This window comes from Fukomys damarensis, unplaced genomic scaffold (genome assembly GCF_012274545.1).
Source record: "Fukomys damarensis isolate Sample0158 unplaced genomic scaffold, DMR_v1.0_HiC HiC_scaffold_24, whole genome shotgun sequence".
Lineage (NCBI taxonomy): Eukaryota > Metazoa > Chordata > Mammalia > Rodentia > Bathyergidae > Fukomys > Fukomys damarensis.
The window spans coordinates 66704014-66728448 of NW_022900936.1; the positions used below are offsets into that span (position 1 = coordinate 66704014).

General features: G+C 48.8%; 1 protein-coding gene across 1 annotated transcript in view; it reads left to right on the forward strand.

The window, feature by feature from the left end:
* Pdia5 (protein disulfide isomerase family A member 5) overlaps positions 1-24435 on the forward strand; it is an 85418-nt gene that overhangs the window by 28150 nt on the left and 32833 nt on the right. Inside the window, exons 4-8 of the mRNA XM_010619520.2 lie at positions 5587-5670; positions 5928-5973; positions 9236-9328; positions 13574-13634; positions 18022-18089. Of these exons, the coding sequence (XP_010617822.1) occupies positions 5587-5670; positions 5928-5973; positions 9236-9328; positions 13574-13634; positions 18022-18089 (352 nt within the window). The remainder of the gene's footprint in view (positions 1-5586; positions 5671-5927; positions 5974-9235; positions 9329-13573; positions 13635-18021; positions 18090-24435) is intronic.

A 24435-nucleotide genomic window follows, 5' to 3' on the forward strand; every position in this document is an offset into this window, starting at 1 on the left:
AGGGGTCTAGTTTTAATCCTTGGCAGGTTGAAATCAAGTTTTTCCAACCATTTATTAAGAGACAGTGAAGATGGTTGGCTCCTTTGTCAAAGATGAGGCAACTGAGTACATCTGGAGTTGTTTCTGCATCTTCCAATCTGTTCCACTGATCCTCGGTCTGCTTCTTTGCCAGTACCATGCTGTTTTTATCACAGTGGCTTTGTAGTACAGTTTCAAGTTGGGGATTGTGATACCCCCTGCCATGTCTCTGTTGCCTAGAATGGCTTTTGCTATTCTAGGCCTCTTCTTGTTCCAAATGAATTTTTGGATTGTTTTCTCAAGATCTGTGAAGCATGCTGTTGGAATTTCAATCGGGATTGCATTGACTCTGTATAGCAGTTTTGGAAGTATTTTCACTATTGGACAGCTTTTTATTAGGTGAGAATCCCTTGGTTCTGGGGAGGATGTCTCTGAAGAAGGTATTGGTTGTGGTAGTCAGCCTCAGCCCTTGGGGTGTTTTGCTCTGCCCCATACATAGTATGGGGTACAGTGGGATTTGTGCAGTGGCAGGGGACCTGGCACTTGAGTTCAGACTCATAACAAGTAGCTGTGGAGCCTTTGGCACATCCCTGCCTCCCTCTAGGCTTCACTTTAGTCTGTGCAAAGTGGAATGGAATCTTCTAAGTTGCTTTCATCTCTAAATAGCCTGGACTGGGAAGTACCAGAAGCGGCCAGCCTCGATGTGCCATGTGAGTGTGTGCTGGGCATGCACCACCTTCCGGTGCTGGGGTCTTTCTCTGCATCTCCCTGTTCTGACGTCTCCTAGCCTTCTTCCTGAGCTGCTGTCCCCTGCCCGTCTTATTTCACTTTACTAAGGTGCTAGTACCATCCCAGATTTGAGTTGGATTTCTTCCTCTCCCATTATTTTGGCCTCTTTCTCCTTTCTCCTCCATGGAGATACTTCTTTTCTCTTTTGGTACCAGGGATCAAACTCAGGTCCTTGAGCTTGCAAGGCAGGTGGCGGCACCACTGAGCTAAATTCCCTGCCCTTCATGGAGATGTTTCTTTTCTTCCTTTCTTTGGTTTTTCTGGCTCTTTCCTTCTGCCGCCTGCATACCTGCAGGCGCACACAAGCCCCTCCCTCCCCAGTGGTCTTCTCCCTGGTTGTAAGCCCTCTTACTTATGCTGTGAGGTATCAGTGCGGTGTGTGTCTTCTGGCCAGAGATCTGTGGCTTCGCTTTCTCTCTACCTCTACTTCTGGCTCCAGAGTCAGCAGCCGTGCCTGATTGGGTGGTGGTGGTTGTCTGGCTGTCAAATGGGCTGTGTGTGTGTGAGGGAGCTGGTAGTTCCTTGTGCCCTGATGGGTTAACCTTGGTGAGCAGAATGCTGTCTGGCAGGTAGAGCTGGGCCCGCCACAGATGCCGCTCCTGGCATACTGATTCTTGAGGCAGTCTCTCTGGGGGCTGCACTAGGTGTACTGACTGCTTTCTTTTCCTGGAGTTTAAGGTCATGCCCAACTACATTTTCTTTCTTCTGTGCTCCTCTTCTCCCATCTGCTTGATTTCCCTGGAGCAGTAAGGGCTCTCCAAATGCAATGTTAGAGAGCTTCCGAGGCAGGTGTGACAGTCTCAACTCTCGTGTTTTCTTCTAAAAATTATGTGAATTTAGCATTTGCCCCCTTGTATGTACACATGTCAAACATTACTTGCAATGGGATATGTTAGACTTCTGGAAGAAGTATCATGTTTATCTTGTGGCTTTAGATACCCCCTTGGCACATGGCCATGGGTGACATGTCCCCGCTGGGAGCAGAACATTAGAATTGCTGGCAGGGAAGGCAGGTGGAGAGGGGCTTTTCTCATTCCCATCACTGCTCCAAAATGCAGTGCATAACTTGGGCACCAAGGAAGCCAGACCATCTGGGGGGTCTCTGCTTTAAAGACTCCATCCAAGAGTGAAACGGCCCAGAGAGGCTGGGGTAGCCAGGACACAGAGTTGGTGGCCAAATCCAGTAGGCAGAGGACTTGCCTCCTGGTTTTCAGCGTGTCCTTCTTTCTACCCCACCAGGAGGAAACTGAACATGGTTTGCTGCAGACCAAGAATGCTAAATGTAGCTGAGTGAGGCCCAGACTGGGGAGCTGGGCTATGGGTTTATGTGAGTCTCCATCTTCCTCTCCTGCTCTGGCTTCTAGTTCATCTGTCAGGATATAAGGCAGGGAGTGAGTCTTGATCTCTAGTGTTCCTTGACCCTGCAGGGTCAGAAGCTCCATTCAGTTGATGTAGACAGCTCCCGAATTTTGAAGCTCAAGACACTAAGGTCCTGTCAGGAGCCACAGCTGGCCCACGGCAGATCTAGATTGAGAAGCTGTCTTCCCAGCGGCTGTCAGGCCTTCTTCCAGCAAAAGCTTGGTACTTACGTTAGACTACAACTTAGGAAAGACTTGCTCCCTCCTATTCTTAGCCACCAGCACCTTGTTCTCTTTGTTCTTGCTTCGCCCCCATCTGTCATTCCTGCTTCTGACTCCCAGGAGTATAAATCACCAGTCTTTGGATGATTATTACTGCACATGAAGATCTAATCACAGTCCTATGTTCCTACAGCAGCCACTCCAGACCAGCACTCAGCTACCCACAGCCACTTTACATGACAGCGCCATGTCTGGCTGGGGGTGGAGAGGGTGGGCAGGAAGTTCACTCAGGGGCCTCTGATCTTTCCCCCTTCTCTGTAGAGGAAAATCAAGCGAGGAGGGAAGGAATGGGGTGTAGGGAACACTGGCCTTGATCTTGGTTCCCAGAGCAGTTGATCCTGTGAGCAGACACAGCTGATTCCCAAAGGCCAGTGCCCAGGTGAGGCAGGGAAGGGCTTGGCTTTCTCTTACTGCTAGCAAAGCAGCTCATGCCCCTGCCTGCTGCTTTTGTCTCCTTTTCCACCTAGAGCCTCAGCTGCAGCCAGGGGAGGGAGGAAGGGAGTCAGTGGATCAATTAATTGTACTTAATCTATCAATCCAGATCCTTTTAAGTTCCTGAGTTTGGGTAATTTTCTCTCCTTCTTGAACTTTTATGACTTTTATTGCCTGTGCTATACCATTAGTACATGTTCACGTGTGCACTTAGACACTTTAAGAGGCGCAGCTGGAGGGGAGCAGAGCTGAGAGAGCCCCATCAGGCACTGTCACCTGACAGGATTCCTGAGCCCAGGAAGCTAGGAAGCTCCAAGATAGCACTGCCCACTTAGTTTATTCACCCATCCTGCCAGCAGATTTAGAGAGTATGTACTGTGTGCCTGCTGCCTGTGACCCTGGGGAAACAGCTGTGGGCAAAACCAAGCACGTGGAGCAAATCTTCCTGATGCAGGACAGAGGACAAGTGGTCAGATGTCGATTATCATTGGAAAGAGAGAGACAGCGGGGAAGGGGAGGCTTGGTTGTTCTGGTCCCCCGCCAGGGGTCCAGGCTGCGGCAGTGGGACTTTTCCACAGTGTGATTTCTGGCAGAATGGACAGGGATTGGGCCTGGAATGACCCGGGCCTATTGTCCTTCCCCCTCCCTCGTGAAGGTCACAAGCCTCTCTTCGTGGAGGCTTGGTTCCTGCCCCAGCCTGGTTGCTGTTGCACTGGTGATGGTGGTGGTCATGGGAACAGCTGAGCGCAGCAGAAAGAAGCTCGACAAGGAAAGTGGATTCCTCTCTCCTGCAAGTTAACTCCACTGGGGAATCTCATCCACAGATGTTTCCAAACACAGCTGCCACCTGTAAGTGTGGCTTCATCACGGAGCTTTAAGGGACAGGACAAACCCAAACCCAGTGACTGCTGTTGAAACAGTGTGTTTTGCATCTTCAGAGGGTTCAGGGCAGGAGGATTTCCAGTGACCACATTCTGTGGGCCCCTTTCTGCAATGGACCATCAACGCCCCATACACTCCTCTTCACCCCCGGCTTCTCTGTCCCCTGTGGACTGTATCTGACATCACCTTGACCACCTTAGAGAGGAACTGTTCCAAAGTCATTGCCCTTTCCTTTTGGCATTCAGCGGGCATTTCTTGAGCATGCTCTCTTGCAGCCTGTGGCCACAGAGGTCACTAGAGAGCTGAGATGAGTGGGGAGGGCAGGGCTGGGTGAGGTGGGACAGGTGACCCCTGCATACCCCTCAATCTGGACATGCTTCTGGCCTTGCGCATTGTGTCTTTACACTTACAGTGACATGCTGTAGTTTTGCGTGTCCAGTGATGAGCTGTTTTTAGAATTGACTGGGTGGTTTCAAGAGCCTCTGTTCTGTGGCTCTTCAAGGCTGTGTGAAGCTGATGGCTGTAGATGCAGGTGAGGTACCTAAGCAGGTGGGAGAAGAAGGCACTTCCCACAGGTGGCCGGCAGAATGGTCCCCCAGAGAATGTGCTTTCTGGTCCTTGGTGTCAGATGGCCGAGAGCCTTGCTGAGTGCACTCAGATGTGGAGACTGGCCCTGAGGTCACACGCAGTGCCCTGTGCATGTGGGGTGACTGGCAGCCCTTGGCTGGCTATTGGTGGCTTGAGGGTGCACAGTGGGTGGTGAGACGAGTAGATGAGGCCTCTGAGGGGAAGATAATCGGGAGGTTCAGGAGAGAAGGAAGAGCAGTGCAGGACAGTGGGCTCACACAGTGCTTCCCAAATGTGAGTGGGCATCAGATCACCTGGAAGCCTTGTGACAGCAGAGGTGCTGAAGTACCCTGAGAGCTTTGACTTCGAGGATCTGGGAAGGGGCTGAGCTCAGCATTTCCTGTGGGTCCCTTGGTCCACCGGTCTAACAGGAAGGATACCAGGTGTAGGTGAGGTGATGCACACACACTTGTAAACAGTGAGCAGCACCTGGCTGACATTTCCAGTCAGAAGAACGGCAGGTGGAGTATCTGAGGTGCCAAGGGGTCACTCCTTTCACGGAAGTGATCCCCGTCCTCATCCTGGCTTGGTCAGTACCTGATCAGATCTCATCACTTCTTTGGAGTGGTAAAACATTTCCTCTTTCCCTGGTCAGGTGGCCCGTGGCAGATGGCACTGTTACACTGTTAGATTTTTTAAAACAAAATCTTAGTTGGGTCCCACCCTCTTGGGTTTTTAAAGTACTCGTCCAGGAGGGCCAGGAAGCGGTATGTTTTAAACTTCTCCTGGTGAGCCTGATGAGCAGCCAGATTGTTTTTTTGATTTTTGTTTGTTTGTTTGTTTGTTTGTTTTTCTTGCTTTTGTTTTTGAGATGGGTCTCATTCTATTGCTCAGGCTGGTCTCAAACTCCTGCATTTAGTAGCTAAGACCACAGGCTTGTGCCACCCAGCTTGGGGTTTTCTTTCCACCCCTCAGGTTCTGGGCATTTCTTCTGTGTGGACACACTTGTGTGGTCCCCCATGAGTCATGGTGTATCCTCTCCTGTCTGCTAGTCCTGTCTCTGAACCAGCCCTTATCCTGCTGGTTATTTTCCTTCACCCAGGTCCCTAAGGACCCATTGTTGTGAGGTCTACATCTCATCCGCTTCTGAGAATTCCAGATTACTGGGCTTATTTCTTAGGCCACCAGCAGATACTGCTGTCAACACCTATGGGAGGACTTAAGCTGACAAATGGTTCCCGACATTTGTGTCTTTCAGTGACACAGAGAGTAGAAAATTGTGCAAGAAGATGAAAGTTGACCTCAGCCCAAAGGACAAAAAGGTCGAGTTATTCCATTACCAGTAAGTACATGTGGGCATTTCCAATTACCAAGTGCTGAGAGCTTTCATTGATATTTTCAGGAACAGCAGTTTTTAAGTTAGATTAATAGTATTGCAGAATTATTTTTCTGTGTTTATAATTCTTTTTTTGTTGTTGTTGTTGTTAGGTTCCAAGCTGTGTTCAGTAGCAGAGTCTTATTAAGATGCTTTAGGAAACAGAAGGCATGTATCTTCACAACCCTTCTCAGAGTTAACACCTTTTTCTCCTTGTTTGACAGGGATGGTGCATTTCACACCGAATATAACCGAGCTATGACACTGAAGGTAAACCTACCCCCCTGTTCTCAGCAGAGGTAGGGCCTGGATGGGTGCCCAAAGTCTGACCCGTTCTCTCTGAGAAGGAAGAGGAAGGGCAGACTGCACACAGGCTCTTCCTGAGGGTTTTTGTCTCTGCCGCCTCTGTCCAGAGTGTCAGAAAAATAACCATTAATGCCAGGGAACAACTGGCCTTGTAGATCAGTTGGTGAAGGTACCGGAGTTGTCTGATGAGGTGGGTGACACCACAGCACACCCCCACCATGGGTTTAGGTCCCCTTCAGAGCCATCTTCTCATCTCTGTGCTGGTATCCACAGTAGCCACCCTCAGGCTTCAGGGGATATGTCTTGCCCAGGTTAGCATGGGATATAAGACATGGGCAGGTTGGCACCTTGGGCCGATGAGGCTTGTTCCACATGAAATACGGCTGTTGCCAAGAAGTCAGTGGAAAATGCAGGAGGTCCTGTAGTCCGCAGGTACTGCCTATTTACTGCACAGCAGTTGCCCAGCCTGCAGCTTTTCTGCTCCCAGTCAGCTCTCCTTCAACATTGGGGTCCTCTTCTTCAAGTCTGTCTGCTGCTTCTAGGCCAGCACCATTCCCCTGCCTTGGCGGGGCTGGCCATATATTTCTTCTGGTCCCAATCTGGGCTGAACTCAGTTTCTCTGATTCTTCTGCTTCTCAGACTGGGTTGGACCCTGCATTCTTGACCCTTCGTCCCACTCTCTTTCTCTGACTGTGTCTCCTTGCATTCTTTCCTGTCTGTCTGTCTGTGTAGCTGTCAGTGCTCCCCTCCCTCTGTCTGCCCCTCTCCCTGCCTCTGTCCCTCAGCTCCCCAGGTCATTTCTTGTTTATCCATTAACTGTTCTTTTTCTTAAGTTGCTACAGCTCTCACCTTATAAAGCAATTCAGCCCGATTACTCACTGTCTTAATGCCCACTGACACACTTGGGAATTCCTCTAACTTGAGCTGCTTGACCCTTTGTATTCTGAGCTACGACATTAGCTAATGTCCTCAGAGACAACACATGCTCCCCAGTAGCAAGATTTAGTTGGGTGGAATGGGGAATTGCTTATGCACTGATAAAGAGGGGCTGGGTTTTTGTTTTGTGTTTAGCCAGGACCTCTGAGTATCTGTCCGAGGTGATGGAGCCGGAAATAGAGGGTACTCAGAACTCTATATGAGTGAAGTAGCCAGCAGCTCCTGGTCCCACCTTGCAGCTGAATGTCTGATGGGGGAGACAGAGTCCAGGCTTCCATCCCATTCCTGTAGTCACCCTTTCTGCATCAACCGGCTGGAGAAGCAGGCTAGGCAGTGTACAGGGTCAGAGCCTTTGGTTTCAGAGTGGGCAGCCAGAGTCCCAGGTCCCTTATAGTTTGTGGGACCGAAAGGGACCAGGGCAGAGCTCCTGGAATTCTCCAGGGCTAGGGGAGGGTGGCATGACATTTCCCATGACTGTCTGATGGCCACCTTGGCTACTGATTAGCTTTCCTTTGAGGGATGCTTAGGGCCCCGACTCCAGAAAGTTGGAGGAGCCCCTGACAAGATAGGCACAAAGTCTGCAGGCTCTTGCTCTGACTGTTGATGGTGTTGATCTGCATGGTTGGGCAGGGGCCTGGTCATAGGAACTGTGCTTTAGACCACTGGGGAGGTCAGAGGCCAGGTAAGTGAGGGTTTAAAACTTTTTTTTTTTTTTTTTTTGCTATATTGAGGATTGAACCCAGGACCTTCACACTGAGCTACATCCTGAACTTTTTATTTATTGATTCATATTTTTCCTTTAAGGCAGGTTCTTACTAATTCACTGTGTAGTCTGAAGTAGGCTCAAACTTGTAGTTTTCCTGTCTCAGCTTCCTGGAGTACTTGGGTCACAGGCTCATGCCACCATGCCTGGCAAGTGAGGGCTTATTACATCTCCCCAGGTGTAAATAGCAGGAAACTAAAAGAGGGGGCTTCTTCATAAGTGGCTTTCTGCTTATTGGCCACTGTCTAACAAAGTCCTCATGTAAGTGATGAGGGCCCGCTTCAGAACTGCTTGGTGACACTCTGATGGCCTCTCCAAAAACATTGTAACTGTGAGCCATGCCCATAGCCATGGAGATGTCCTACGGCCAAGTGCATCTGTTGGGCCATTTCCCTGAGATTCTGAGCACCCAGATAGGAAGGACTAGTGTGGGCTCCCAGGAGCTACTTCCTGTGGATATCCCCCTGGGGAATGGTCAGTTGGACAGAACATGTAAATGGAATCATTCCACTTCAGTTAGATGAGAATGATCTTTGCCTGCAAAGCAGAAGGCTGTGAGTGTGGCTGCTCAAGTTTTACATTAAATGGGGCCATTTCTTTCCTTTTCCCACCCCACTATCTTTGTTTCCTAATGGTGAGGGGCATGTAGGGGTGGGAGCAGGGAGTCTGTGCTAACTCTGAAGCTCAGCTCCCCCAGTTTTGGGGGCAGGAGCCCCCAGAGCAGCAGCTCCCTGACCTATTGTGGATTCCTGATCCCACTGGCTGTCTACTGGGTAGGGCCTTCTCTCCAGGGCAGTGTGTGTGGATGGTAGTGTGTGGGTGTGGGTTCCCTATACTCTGGAGGTCCCTAGTTTGTGCACCCTAGACTGAGGACTCCCAGACCCGGTATTTCTGAAATGCAGGCTGGTTGGGCGCTCACTAGCACCCTTCTCCCACCAGGTGGGCAGGTGCCTGTGCAACAGTGTTAGCTTCAGGAAAGAGCTGCCATTTCCCTTTGGGCCTTTGTTATCCCAGTAGAAGATAATCAGGGTCAAATCACTCCAAACTGGGTTTAGATCATGAATTACCAAGAACCTGTAATTATCTGCTTATGGGATTGGCAGTTTTAGTGGCTGAAGGGATATGAAAATATTCACTTTAAACTGGAGACCTTTGTTCAGTTGATCAGAAAGGCTTCTGGGAAGAGATAAAATTTAGTAGACGTACTAGTGTTCCTCTGGTTGAGTAAGCCAACTCGTCTCAGATTTCCACCTTTTAGTCCATGAAGACATGTACCCATAGTAGGGGTGGATCAGCTGACTGATAAGGAAAAGCCTGGTGGGAGTGACAGAGGTGCCTTTTGGGGCACTTGGTGGTGATGTTGTGGACAAGGGAAATAGCTCACCTCCAAACACATGCCACATTTCTGTCCCATGCCTGGCACTTGGCATACCTGAGTGCCAAGGCAGGACATTGGCAAGTTCCTGATTCCTCACCTCTTCTTTTGCCTGGCTAAAATGCATGTTCTTTCTCTCCCCCACCCCTTAGTCCATAGTAGCCTTTCTGAAGGATCCAAAAGGGCCCCCACTGTGGGAAGAAGATCCTGGAGCCAAAGATGTTGTCCATATTGACAGTGAAAAGGTAATTTCTTCCCTTTCAGTTTTGATGGAAACTGGAACCTTTTCTAGTGCCTGAGCCCCCCCAAAGAGAGGAAGGAGCTCAAGGGTTCTAGGATCACTTGTATTTTCATCCTGGTAGACTAGACCAGGACTCCAGTATTTGATTGCCCTCCCGAGCTCCATGATAGAACCGATAGGAGATCAGAGATGGCTACTTGAGAACCTTCTCCACTCCCACTGCATTATTTAAGATATATAAAATGTTTAGGTTTTCCTTATAAGAGTTTAGATTTAAGTATATTCCTCTCACTGCCTAATCTAGATGTTGGTAGGATTTTGCAGTTTTTGACTCATTGTGTATCTTATACACGCTATTTACCCACTTTTTAAGGTTTAATTTGCAGAGTGGTCCAGGGATGAGGGAGTAGGTAGAAAGGTGATTCTGGTTTTCAGTCTTCATTAGTTCTTTGAGTATTTAAGCAAAGCCATGATACAACCCTTCCCTCCTTGTGTTGCTTGCCCCGGCCCAAGTGTGTCCCTTTATTCTATCCAGTTGGAGTCGTGTCTTATTTGCTTACATGCCTTCACACAGAGAGGGGTATGGTCCTCTCTTACATTTCAAATGGTCTGTGAGGCAAGCGGTTTTTTTGTTTGTTTGTTTGTCTGGTTTTTTAATAGATGGAGAAAGAATGCATACTTACACCATACTGAAATAAAACATAACTTTTATCTTTCATTGCTGCTTCTTCCCTTTTATTAAAATTATTGACTTTGCTTCCAACCCAGTGCTAGGGACAGAACCCAGGGCCTTGTTCATGCCAGACAGACCCTGTGCCACTGAACTGCATCCCTGGCCCTGACTCCACTCTCAGTGCTTGCAAGATCACAAGGAAACGATGCCTTTTTAACTGGAGGAGAGGTTAATGTGGTTATCGTGGGTAGCCCAAAGAGTTAGTCTTTGGCAATTCAATTTCAGGGTCTGGGCATCAACTTCTCTGGGATAGTGAGTGCCAATATTGTCAGCTTAGCAGATAAAATTTTTTTTGTTTTATTTTGTTTTGTTTTGTTTTGTTTTAAGTGGATGGGGGGACAAGGCAAGAGGGGCGAGTTATAGGAGAAAGTGGATGGGCACCTAACACTATGAGATACGAAGAACCCAGACTGGTTATTGTCCCTGATAATAAATGTTATCCCGTGATGATAAATGTTTTTAGCTTCTCTGTAAAGCAATTGCCTGGCACCTCCCAACACCTGAAGTCACATCCCATACTTCTTAAGATTGTTCTCCTGTAGCTGGAGGAGTATTAAGCAGTGTTTTCTTTACTGCTCTCCTCTTGTTATCCTTTGTGCTCTTTTCTCTACAGAAATACAGAAATACAAAGTCTAAGTTGCTTCTTTGCCACTCATATCCCCACATTAAATTACTAAAACCTCCAAATTCTAGTTTGAATTGTTAATTGAATTTGTAGGGTTACTCTGTGAAGGTAATTAAGCCTGTGACATTTGTTACCACTCAAAACCAATGAAACCAAATTGCCACCAGCCCAGTCAAACCCTTACTCCTCAGATCTTTCACTAGGTTTTATCTGTGCAGATCTCAGGAGGTGATTTGTATCATGTTTGCATCCTTTACCCTGCATTAGGGTCTATGTTTGTCAGTTTTCATCACTGTAACAGGTATTTGAGAAAGTCAACTTAAAGGAGGAAATGGTTGTTTTGGCACATTACTCCAGAGGTTTCAGTCCATGTTCACTTGGCCCTGTTGCTTCATGGCAGGGAGCGTGTGCTAAAGCAGGGCTGCTCTTGGCAGCCATGAAGCAAAAAGGAAAGGGTTAGAGACTAGCTGTAATCTCCAAGGTCATGCTCCTGTGGTGTGTGTCCTTCAAAGAGATTCCACCTCCATTTCCATCAGGCTAGGAGAGTATCCGCTAGGTTTCCATCAGCTCAGTGGAGAGCACTTGCCTCACATGCACAGGCCCTGGGTTCCATCCTCATGATCAGTCACTTCCTGAGCAGCAGTCTGCTGACAACCAAGCCTTCAACACAATGAACCTCTTAAGGGGGACATTTTAGAGAATAACCATAGCAGGGTCGAATATTTGTGTGAAAGTTGTTAAAATCAAAATGTAGTAACTTGTATTCAACCCTCACAAAAGCTAAACTAAAGCTGCGAGGTTATAAAGGAAGGATCTTGTGTGTGTGTGTGTGTGTGTGTGTGTGTGTGTGTGTGTGTATGTATGTGTATTTGTGCTGGATAATAAGAACTACCACAAGAGACTCCAGGAAGTCTACCCTTGGGCAAGGACTACTTTGGCGAAGATGTCTATCCAGTACCTATTCAGCCTTGGACTGCTGGTGCCCTTGGTTTTGCTCCTGGCACTTTTGTGTATATTATTGTTTTTCACAGTAGCTTATTGAATTTGTCACTTTCTTGTCACTGAGACACAATACCCAACACCCACAAAACTACAGGAGGGGTTTATTTTGGCTCCCTTGTAGAGGGTTTAGTCCATAATCAGCTGGCTCCAAGGCAGGGCAGCAGGGCAGAGGAGAGACAGCTCATGGCAGGAAGCAGAGAGAGATCAAGATCAAAAGAGGAGGGAGAAAGACCCCCAGTGACCCACCTCCTCTGGCCAGACTTCACCTCCCAGCATCACGTTAGCTATAAACTTATCAGTGGACGAGGCCCTGATGAGTACCATGCCCCCATGATCCAGTCACCTCCCCAAAGCTCCACCTATGAGTACATGAGGCTTTGGAGGGGGGCATATCAAGATGCAAAACATAGCTCTTCCATCCTCCTCCTTATTTTACCTTTAAAAGTTTTCCTTTCCCCTTTCGTCTTGTAATACACCCTGGTTTCTGTGGCTTGCATATTCAGCCTTGCAGATGTGCTCTGTTTTAAAATGAGTGCTACAGCCTCCAGCTATGTAAATTGGAGTAAACTTTTTCAGGATTTATTATAAAATGTTTTCGATAACCAATGAAAAATTATAACCTTTTCTACCTAACTCAAATAAAATGAAGGAATACAGATTTACTGTTGGAAAGTTAGAAAATGTAGCTTATTCATAAAAAGAAAAACACAAATCACCCTATACTTTTTCACTGAGAGATGCCCACTGCTATTTTTGTGGTTTTTCGGGCTTTTAATGGTAATGCATACATCAATACTTTTACTCACAAAAATGTCGTTACATTTATACGCTGTTTTGTGACTTGCTGCCCCCCTTAGTGTAACATACCCATCTTATTGTGACATTAAATATTCCTCTTCAGCATTTTTAACACTGCAGTAGTAGTCCATTGTGTGGGACCTGCCGTCCTTTATTTATCTATGTCCTTCATCTCATGCCACATTGCTGCCAGAAAGCTCCATTTCAACATTTCTCTTATTTTCCTTGTTATTCAAAAGAGAAAACCTCTGATTTTCTTCTGTGAAGATGGGTTCGAGGCACTTATCAAAATCAAAATGTGCCATGTCTTAGTGCTCCCGTGCAGTCCAAGGGGATTTACCTTTTCTTGTCCATCACTGGCTCTCATTAGAAGAGCCGTCCTTACCCTGCTAGCACTGAAGTCTTTGCATTAATATGGTTGTGACCCTTTGTCTTTTTACATTTATTGTATTTATTTAACAAACCATTATATACTTCCTAGTAGTGTGCCAGCCTCTCATCTAAAGGTTTTACAAATGCAAATGATCCTTTTGGCTTTAACCTCCCGAAGGGCGGGGCAGACCCCATCCAGTGCCCTGTGGGTGTGGCAGTCCTGGGATGACAATGGTGGTGTTTGGCTGAGCCAGGGAAGAGAGTAGCCCCGATGTCGCAGCAAGCAGATCCCCTAGCTGGCCAAGCTGGCAGATGTGGAAGCAGCTGCCTCCCCACAACAGAATCCTTTCTTAAATCACTTGAAGGAATCGTCTTTCCAACAGCCTTACAGAACAAAAATAACTCCTTGCCATCTTTTATTGTTAGTTGGAGCTGAAGCTAAAGCCAGTGGCCTGGTCCTGGATACTGCATCCATCAGATGGCCTCAGCAGCACCATTTGTCCTCTCAGGGCCTCCATTTCCCCCTGTGTGATATTTTAGGGAGGCTAGAATAGATCAGCTCTAAGGTCCTTCCAGCTCCTGGTGTCCTGTCCTGACTGTGTCCGTGTGTTTCTGAAGTGCTCATCTCTGTGCCTCCTGTACACTGGGCACCAGGCAGGGAGAGGGCATGTCCCATTATTGCAGTGTGTGACTTGCTGTTGTCTCTCTCTGTGCCTCAGGACTTCAGACGGCTGCTGAAGAAAGAAGAGAAGCCGCTCCTCATGATGTTTTATGCCCCCTGTGAGTGAGTGTTCTCCTTGAGGCCAATATCCATTTTCAGTCTCCATGGGTGTAGCGAGGGACTGAGGTTGTGAGGGGACAACTTGGAACCAGCCCCAGACTCTTACTCCATTGCTCAGAACCTGTTGGCCTTCCTTTTCGTCTTTGCAAGTGGCTCCTCTCCTCCTGCTGTCCTTGTCAGCTCTTTTCAACCTTTTCTCTTTACCCTGAGCTCCAAGATACAGCACAGGCCGCCTGCATAGGTAGCTCTGCCTTCCCACACCCTTGCTTCCTGTGGATTCACAGACCTTTGTGCCCCTTCCTGCCCCATGCAGCCACGCCTGCACCTAATGTGCATCCTCTGCAGTGCTGCTGCTCCTCTGCCTCTCCTGGAGCACCCTGTAGTACCTCACAGCCCAGGCCTAGCTTGCCTCTGAGGCAGCCCCTCCAGGAGTGGCTCCTGGAACAGGATCAGAGAGAGCTTGGGCCATGGGATTTGGGCTTCATCCTTGTATGAGGACAGAGGCTGTGGGGAATGGCAGAAGGGTTGTCGAGGTAACAGCCAGAAGCCTTGCCTTCAGGTTCCCACTGTACACCCATGAGCTGGGTGAGCTTGGTCCTTCAGCCTTCTGGAACTCAGTCCCCCTACCTGTGAGAGAAGGGTTGTGTCAGAACAGTGGCTTCCAAAGGTTTTTCCAAATTCTTAAAATTCTTTTTACGTGAGTTAAAAATACTTTACATCGCAGCCCAATACTGTAAATATATATATGTAAGTAAACTGAAACTAAACCATACTTAACCTCACTGTTTGCCATTTACTCTGCCAGGTGTTCATATTGTTCTTATTTCTGTGCTGTTTTATTGAAGAATTACTGGTTAGGCCCACAGGCCCTTAAGGAAGGATCAGATTGTGGCCCACGACTGGCCATTGTGCTTTGTAAATTAAGTTTTATTGGAACATAGCTACATCCATACATGAACACATTGTCTTGGCTGCTTTTGAGCTGTGACAGCGGATTAGTTATGAGAGGCACCATCTCAGGTGTTCACTGTCGAGCCAACCTGCAGATTCTTGAGTCCCAACCCACAGCAAGGTGAGAACCTGCTAAGGCCTTGGAGCAGGAGACTCTGGGACCTGTCCCTGTCCTTCCGGAAGCCAGAGGTATCCCTGTCTGCCTGAAGGCTGGAGAGAGAAAGGGGCTGTGCATGGTGAGAGGTAGGTGTGTCACAGGCTGTGGCACCAGGCTTCCATTGACTCTTGAAAGTTCTCAATTCCCTGTACCTGAGAAGGGCTTTAAGCAGAGGCCCCTCCCTCTCCACACCAGCAATGGCATGTGCATCTCTGTGTGGCCCTGGAGCTTGTTTCCTGTGACCACAGGGTCGCAGGACACCGTGGGGCCCAGGGACTTCCTGCGGAGGAGGCTCTGTGTTCTGCTTTCTGCAGACCCCACTCCACCCAGCATGGTCTGCACTCTCACTCTGGCTCATTTCCTCATTGCCATCACTGCTATCACTTGTTAGGTTCTTTGCCCTTTTTTCTTTCTGCTTGGAGGGGTCTTGTGAACCCTGAGCCATGGGTTGCTTCAGGAGCTGCCCAGTCTCCATGGCTCTAGGGAGTGGGTCCTCCTTTGGTTTCTCTTGCACCCTCGGGGCTCAGCCCACTGGTGAAGTGGCACTGTGACTGACAGTGGGTGTCAGGAGGCAGGGCGGTGGCACAGCCACGCAGGTTTCCGAGTAATGCTTTTAATCGTTTTAAAAGAGCAGTTCTCCAGCAGTTTGCATCTGATGTTTGTCCCATGTGTCCCTGCCCTCTTCCAGGCTGCCTATCCTATTCATCACTGCAGAGATGCAAGCATAGTGATTATCTTTATATAATAGGAAGCTGAGGCCGAGGACATTAGGCACCTCGCAGGGGCCACAGAGCATATTACTGGTGGGTGAGGGAAGAGAACAGTGTTGCTAAGTTAAGCTTTCAGTGGGGATCACATTGGATGGCCTCCAAGGTTCTGGGTCCCACAGACTCCTTTTGTTATGTGTGCATTTGTAATGAAACAAACTTGTGCTTTTATTATACTAGTTCAGTTCAGCCTCCGTGACCTCATAATTCAGCTTATTCCTGGAATACACAGCAATTCCCTACCTGGGAAATCTGCTGGGATTCTGATTCCCTGATTACATGTCAGGCAAAGGAACCCAGAGGCAATGGAGTCTTTTGTGTTGAAAAGGAATGTGGGTCCCTGGGACCCACTGCTTGTTCAGTAAATGTTTGTTCACTGAATTAATGAGAAAATAAAATGTCTGACTGCTCTGACTCATGGGCTTTGAGAGTGATAATTAGTCTTACCTCTTTCCCTGCCTCGCAGTTGAATCTCCTGGAAGATAAACTCAGATAAGAATCACAGTCCCAGCTCTATTTTTGGTAAAGTTAAATTGGAAACTAGTGTGGCCTGTAGCTTCCTATTACTCCATCACCACTTCCCCCCAGTCCCTTCTTCACCCAGAACTGCTGGCCTCCACCCTTGGGGACAGCTGGCTGGCTTGTCACTGGTTTGGGGAAGAGGGGAAGACAGTACTTTTGCAGGGTGCAGATGGGCAGAGCTGGAAGAAAGGCCGTACCTGAGGGTGTAGGTGATCATTTAAGCTCCTGCACCATGAGTGTCATACTCCAGTTGCTGAGTGAGGAGGAAGTGTGACACCTTTCGTCGCCTCAGGATATGGAGTGGCCTCCTGTTCCCTCTGGAGTGCTCCTCACACCGAAGATGGGAAGGCTGACTGGCAGGCCTTGCATCTCCTGGGCACTGAGCATCACCTGCTGAGGGCCAGACCTGCCCAACACCTGGAGGGCAGGTGCTGTCTCACTGCACAGACGGGCACTGAGGCTCAGACAGTCCAGATCACTCACCAGGGTCCCACAGCCAGCAAGCATCAAGGGGAGATCAGCAGAGTCTGGTTCCTCAGAGCCGAGCTTCTTTTCTTCCATAGTCTCCTCCTGTCTCCCATAGGCACCCATCTGAGCATTCCCGCTGTGCCTGTCCTCGTTTCCGTTCTCCCCTGTGAACAGTGTCCCCTGACAAGCATCCTATCCCTTCCACTGTACCACTAGTGCTGTCCCTGTCTTGGCAGTGGGCTCCCAAAGCTCCTGCCCTCCTGCTTCTCCTTCAGCGTAAGCCTGCATGGAGATCAGGAACTAGAACCCAGGCTCAGTATGCAGAGTGCGTGTGCGTGAGTGTTAGGAGGGGCCGCAGCGTGGTTTGTCAAAATCTCCTGCCTCTGCATCTTGCCTCTAGGCTTAGTGCTAAGCACTAGGTCCTAGTGGCCTAGGAGGGCTCTCTGTCTCCTCCCACTTCACATTGTCTCTTTCTGCCCCTGGGGCCACATGGGTCCTGACCCTGCTTTCCCAGTTCAGATGAGAACAAGCCTAACACGTTGTTCCGGGCAGCTTTGGTTTCTGTGGCCTTCAGTGTCATCCCAAGACCTGTTTTGCTGCACAGCAGCCGTCAGAAAGGGTGACAGCCTGGCATGTCACAATTCCTGGTAGCTGGGAAAACTGCTTCTCGTGTCCGGGGGGCTCTAACAGCAACATGTCCTGCTTTAGTTGGATTTTAGTTATGGGGTGGGTTGAAATCAAGGGCCCTGTGAAGTAGTAATGGATGTTTGGGGCCTGGCCAGCCTGGCCCTGACCACAGAGAGGGTTGAGCCAAAGCCAGAGCAGGATGCTCTGAAGACAGAGCTGGCAGGGGCCTGGGGCGGTCTGTTCCAGCCCACCTCACCTGCCAGAGGAAGCAGTGGCCTAGAGAGAGGAGGCATTGGTAAATCTCTTGACAGGTCAGCAGCATGTTCTGAGTCCTGGCCCAGTGCTCCTCCCACCAGCCAGAGCCAGCAGTATTTACTCCTGGACTGCCTCTACTCATGGCTTAATTATCCTTGTTAGTGCAGGAGAAAAGAGTCAAAAGTCATTGTGTTTGTGGTCACCAGCCTTTCTTCCTACTGGCATTTGACTCTGGTCCCTGTGTCTCCCCTGCCTTGCTAGTGAGGAGGGGCCTTTAGCTGTGTGTGCAGGAGGCTGCTCTCCTGACACATCCTGGGCCCTGTATTCCTGTGGAGCCCAGCAGCAGCACTGAGTTATTCTGGTCTCCGCTCTTCCTGCTTGTGTCACTTTTGCTTATTCGGTCTAACATTCATAGAGGGACCGCTGGGCTCTGCCCTGTTTTATGCCATTAATTCCATAATCTCTTTGGGGGCCAGGGTCCCTGCCCCCTACTCCTTTTGTGTTCCCAGGGTCTGGGACCGTTCTGAATTTCAAAGCAGGGTACGTGTTTTTGAGGGGAAGCTACCCTGGGGGCGGGGGGCAGAGCACTAGGGCCCTGCTGTCACTGTAACCAGTTTGTTTCTCTCCTGCCTGTGACAGGGTGCGGTATGTGCAAGAGGATAATGCCACATTTCCAGAAGGCTGCAACCCAGCTGCGAGGCCACTTCGTAAGTGAGGCTCCATGGCAGAGGGCCCTATGGGCACGGTGGGGCAGTCAGGCTCCAAAAGGGTGAAGAGACTCCCTTTTGGCCTGATAGCTTCAGAAACAGCTTTGCATGTGGCGCAAAGGCCTATTCTCCATGAAGTCAAGAACGAGCGCCATGGAGTTTCCAAGACCAGGAGAGCCTGCCCCTGCCAAGGCCAGTGATAAAATAGAAAACCAGCAAGCCATACTCGGCATTGCACAGAGGTGGGGATTGAGGCCAGAACAGCGCAAGGGTCTACAGTTACCGGCACGGGGCTGCAAAGTGGGCAAAGCTGTGGCCCGGGGTAAAGAGGAGGGTCAGTGACACGGACGGTAGACCAGGGCACCGAGCAGGTTCCCAGTGGCCGTGCCCTGTGTGGGGCTCCCTGTGTTCCTAAAGTGCAGGGAGAATGTCGGAAAGCAGAGCAGAAAGAGGCAAGACCAGCGAGGAGGTGGGAGAAGCAAGAATGCAGGCAGTTCCTGAAGGAGGGGGGCGGGAAGGGCAGGGGGAGCACACGGTGAATGAAGACACTGGAGGAAGGGGCTGACGAGGAAATGGGTCTTCCGAGGGGTCAGTACAGGCCTGGGTGGTACAGAGAGGGGCGGCCATGGGCCCTCAGGAGAGACAGGCCCCACCTAGAGGGGCTGGGATCTGTCCCTGATGCTCCCCACCGTCCTGTACCTCCCTCACCCTGCCGGTCTTTGTTACTCTGTCGTTTGACTTTTGTTTTATTATGGCAAGAATTACACTGTTACACTGACTGCCTTAGCCGTTTTTTATTGTGTACAGTTCAGTAGTGTCAAATATGTTTATATTGTTATGAAACAGATCTCCAGAATGCTTGCTTCTTGCAAAACAAAGACTCTAAATCCATAAAACATAAATAGCCCTTCACTTCCCATGCCCAGCCTTTCTACCTCTGTTTCTATAATTTTGACCATTTTAGATCTGTAATAAGAGTAAAATCATACAATATTTGACCTTTTGTGACTAGCTTATTTTGCTTAGCATAATATCCTCAATGTTCATCCATCTTGTAGCATGTAGCAAAATTTTCTTCTTTTTCAAAGCCGAGTAGTATTCCACTGTATACCATAGATATACCACATTTTCTTTATCTGTTTATCTCTGTCAGTAGCCATCTGGGTTGCTTCCAAGTTTTGGCTGTTGTCAGTAATGCTATGAACATGGCTGTGCAAATGGCTTTTTGAGATCCTGCTTTGAATTCTTTTGGATAGAATGTCCGTTACAGCACTTACCCTGCGTAGTGGAATTGTTCAGTTTTGTTTTATTTTGTTTTGGTGGCAGCAGAAAAAAACAGCTGTGAGATCCTCTTGGAAGTGTGAAAAAATCCATACACCATTCATGGGAGGTTATCAGAGGAGCTGTCTCAATGGGGCTGACCCAAAGCCCATTAAGGGAGACCCAGGTCTTGAAACTGCATCATGATATTTATGGATCACATTAGGTGGTGATTAAGTCAGCGTCAGCTCATGAAGCCCAAGTGGCATCCCCTTGCATACCAGCTGCAAGTTGGCTTGAGAGGAACTAATGCTTTCTCTTCTGACCTCAATCGGGTGCCACTGAGGTCCTGCTTGTTGCTCACTAACGAAGTTTTAGTAGCTTGCCTGGAGACATGTGGCCTTGGGGCACATACCCATTCCTCTGGGGAAGTCTCACTGCACATTTTGGGGCCTCTGTAGAACCATATTTTAAGATTAGCCTGGAGAAAAGACTTAATTACCCACCCTGTTCTCCCTGCCTGCGCCCACATACACTTAACAAAACTGCTTATCTCTACTTGCGTACTCTCTGGGGCTACTGAACACAGAGCTCCGGCCCCAAGTTGGACCACAGATTATACTGGCTGGCTGTTCCAGAGAGGGGAGCAGTAGATTCAGGCAGGTGCACCTCACAGGCCAGGCTCTGCCGGTGCTGCATCTGCTGCCCAGCTTGGTCCTCCTGTTCCTCCAGGCTCCCCCAGAGCTTTGACTGTCATGCACGGCCAGGTCTATCCACATTTGCTTCTGATCCTTACCACTTTTTGTGCACCATTTGATACTAATCGTGGTGTGTGAGCTTCCAGGGCACAAGAGCTGTGCTCAGGGCTAGGCTCAGTAGGTGCCCAGTACCTGCCATATAGGTGATCACCCCTAGATGTGTTTTACTTTAGCCTCTGTATTTCTGTGACACTTTCCCCTTTTAAAGGAGTCCAGAACATCAGTTCTGAAGGGCGGAGATATAGTGAGAAGGACAGAGATACATGTGGCGTGGGACCTTTCCTTTGACCCCGGGCTCACACCAGGCTTTCACATGCTTGCTCTTGAAGAGCACCTGCTTCTCCCACGTGGGCTCTGGTCTAGAGATGTAAAAGACACCCCAGCGATGTGTCAGGGTCGGGAGGGGTTATGGGGTGGGGAGCCTCTGTCCGAGGCATCTGTTGTATGAACTCATGTTTCCTTGATTGTATGTTTTGTTGTTAGGGGTTTGTGTTGTTTCGCTTACCCCCTTTTAAAGCGTGAAGGGCCTCAGCCACCACAGGTACCACTATATGGAGGGTTCCAAAGGCCAGGGCTCATGGTGCAACAGCAGCTGTCCACACACCAGAGCCAGCACTAGAGGCAGTGGGTGACCAGAGGTGTTGATTGTTTTCTGTCTGCACACACGGAGTGCAGAGGGGCCAATGGATGGCTGCTATTTGCCAAGAATCTAAAGCTTACCCCTCCTTGCTGTGGCATCTACCCGGCCTGAGACCTCCTGTCTCCTTTCCGTCTTAGTCATCTGAGTCCTTTTTGGCTAGCTGTGCCTAGGGGGAGGTTCAGAACTCTTCCTCCTCTGCAGATTTTTTGGGAAGTTTCCAACCTGCTGATGTCATTGAGAAAGAAGCCAGGCCAGGTCAGGATGAGCAGCCTTTGCCATTTTCCAAACTGAGAGCTGGCTTTTTTTGGCTGTCATTGACGTCTGGTGAATCATCGGTGTCTGTTCTCCCTCCTGCTTGCTAATTGATATCCTCATCGGCAGCTGAGCTTCTCTGTTTCCCGGCGGGCAGGACATATCGCATCCCCCAGCCTCGCCAGGTATGCATGTCCACCCTGTGCCTCTGAGCTTTGTCCAGGCACTTGTTGGCCTTGGCCATGGTGTGCCAGCCTGAGTGTAAACACAGAAGTGGAGTGGTTGGGGTGACAGATTTGTACGGGCCAGGTTCTAGTGCTGGCTCGTGCAAACTAGAAGGCAGGTCTTGGGAAAGCTCCTCAGTCTTGGAGCCTTCACTGGCCATCTGTGGTAATGCCAACCCTGGCTTCTTCCTGCTCAGTAGGCTCTCCCAGGCTCTGCTTTCTTTCTCTTCAGCACCTAGAGCGTGGCCCTGGCACTGCTTTCCTTGTCTTGCTACACTCTGTCCCTTGGTGATCTTATCTATGTCTACAGCTTGAGCAAAATATAGCTGCAGGAGCTGGAGTACTTCCCCTAAGCTCTAGTACAGTCTGCTTGACATCCAAGTCTGGATTTCCCTCCTCTGTCCCAAATATGGAATGTCTCAAAAGATACTGAGAATCTTTCCATCTCACAGACCTCCAGCTTTCCTTTAGGACCTTTTCTGAGTAACTCAGGCTATTGAGGAGTGGGTAGGAGATGTAGCTCAGTGCAGAGACCCTGTGTTCAATCCCTCATACTGCCCCCCCCAAAACCATTCTTTCACTCAGTCCTTCATCTTGCACCTGCCCACCACCCTGGGTCAGGCTGCTGTCAGAGGCTGATGACTTGTCTCCCTAACCCACAAGCTTTCCCTTTCAACCCGTCCTTTATGTAGCCAGCCTTACATGTTCTTGGATTATGTACCTGAAGATTCAACCAGCTGTGGATCAGAAATATTTGGAGGATGGGTTGGGGATGTGGGTCAGTGGTTCCACTGCCTGCCTTGCAAGCATAAGAGCCCAAATTCAATCCCCGGTACCAAAAGAAAAGAAAAGAAATGTTTGGGGGAAAAGTTGTGTCTCTACTGAACATACACAGACTTTTTGCTTATCGTTTTTCTGTAAACAATGCAATATCGAAGTGTTATTTACATGGCATGCAAGCATTCAATTATGTATTAAAGTAATATAAAATGATATGGGAGGAGGCACATAGGCTACGTGCAGATGCTGCACCATTTTATATAAGAGACTCAAGGATTTTGGTTGGATGGAGGTCCTTGAGCCAGGCCTGTACCAAGGGATGACCGTGCTTGCAAAAATCAAACAGTGCAGCTGGGTTGCAGCTGCTGTCTTCCTAGACGTTGGTAGCTCTCCATCCCCTCCTGTATAGAGTCCCAAGTCCATAGGCAATTAAAACCTTTTCCTAAATGACCAGGCTAAGTTATCAGGCCTCCTCTCCTGCTTTCTGTGTATCCCACAATCTAGGTACACAGAAGTATGCTCCACTTCCTGGGCTACCTCTTGCTTTGTCTCATTTCTCCTCCCAGAATCTCTGGAAACCTGGTCCCCTTTTGGTCAGGGGCCTGTGTGCAGCTTCTGTGACTGTTCCTGGACCATCCAGTGTATCCCCTACGTGCTCTATTAAGAAAGTGTGGCCTTATCTTTGCCTTGCGCTGAAATCAGGTGTTTTGCCTCATTTGGTATCAAAAACTCCAAATCCCCAAAAAGTGTTTGTAGATAGTTGTTTAAAAAAAATTGGCTTGTTAATCAGTGCCCCCACAGTAGCACAGAGGTGCAACAGAAACTCAGAATGAACAGCTTCTCCAAGCAGAGGTGGTTTGGAAAGGCTTCCCAGGGATGATTGATTTTCTTGGTTTAAAGGATGAATGAGGCTTCAGTGGTTGCCAAATGGTAGAGAACAGGCAGCCTCAGCAAGGGGACAGAAGGCACCAAGTGGGGACGGACCGGGCAAACACAGTGCATGTTCTGGAACCATGAACATAATTAGCCTCTTAGTAGTATTAATAAAAATGACTAATTCATGTTGAGTGCTCTAGGTACTTGTCTGGTCTCATTTAATCTTCACTATAAGCACAGAAGTTGGCTGCAGGTAAGGAAACAGGTACAGAGAGACAACCATGACCTGTCCAAGGAAATGCATCTGCTAGGTGGGGTGTTAGGACACCTGCCCAAGAGTCTGTCCTAAGCCCATGCCCTTGGCCACTGCTGCCGCTGTCGTCCTTAAGGTGCCTGAGTACCTTCCTGTGCAGAATTCTTACACTGTCTTCTTCCCAGGAGAATAAAAAACTAGACCCTAACAGGTGTACCCTTACGAGCTTTGTAAGAAAGAAGGATTAAAAAATGAGATAGGGACCATATGGGCTGAACATGCAGTTGGATTTTAGCCTGTAATCCACGGAGTTGGAAGGCTTCACACAGGGAAGTGATGTAATGAAAGAGGAGGATGTGTACAATTAATCTTGTGGTGAATGCGCACTGATGCTAGGAAGATCAATTCGACAGAAAAAGAGAACTTTTAAGTAGACAAATTTTACAGGAAGAGGCTGACTCAATCTGGGAAATGAGCAGAATAGCTTTTAGAGGGCTCTAGGGCTTCTAATGAGTTCCCTCTCGGGCTTATTCTTTTTGTATTCTTTGTGGCATCCTGAAGTGTGCGTGGGGGTGTAGTTTAGCAAGCATTTGTTATGTGCCTGCTGTATGCCAGGTATTGTGTTAGGTATTTAGACAGATTCAGGTGTCTCTGGGGATGGAAAGCCCAGAGGCTTACTCAGTCCCCGTTACCAGGAAGATCTTGCAGGAAGGAATGACCTTGGCAGTCAGCTGAGCCCCACTTTCGTGCTAAAACCTTTGACACAGGCAGTCTTATCCCTGCTCCTGAGAACCCTGTAACAGACGCATCCCCACATTCTCCACACAAGAAGCCTCAGTGAGAGTGTGTGACTTCCCCAGGATCCTGTGACTCTAGGTGGAAACAGTCTTCCAGATCAGGTGCACTGTCCCCCAAAACCATTATTTTTCTGTTTTTCTTGCTGTTTCCTTTATGTATGGGAAAAGGGTAAAATTTCACCTCCCAGACTGCCTCCCTCTGCTGCTATAAATTCATTTGGCTCTTGGGAACTTCCTTTCCCCCAAAGCCCACAGCCCCCTGTTCTGTGGAACTGCCTGTCTGGGTCTAGCCATTGTAGTAATGTCGTTTTGCGAAAAGCGATTGAGAGCTAATGCCTGATCCAGCTCTAGAGAAGGAGGAGGTGTGTGCTGCAGGAAAAGCGGAATCTCAGGGGACACCATGTATTCTAAGTGGTTCATGGATCAGTAACACTGAAATTCTTTTTTCTTTCTTTCTTTTTCTTTCTTTCTTTCTTTCTTTCTTTCTTTCTTTCTTTCTTTTGAGA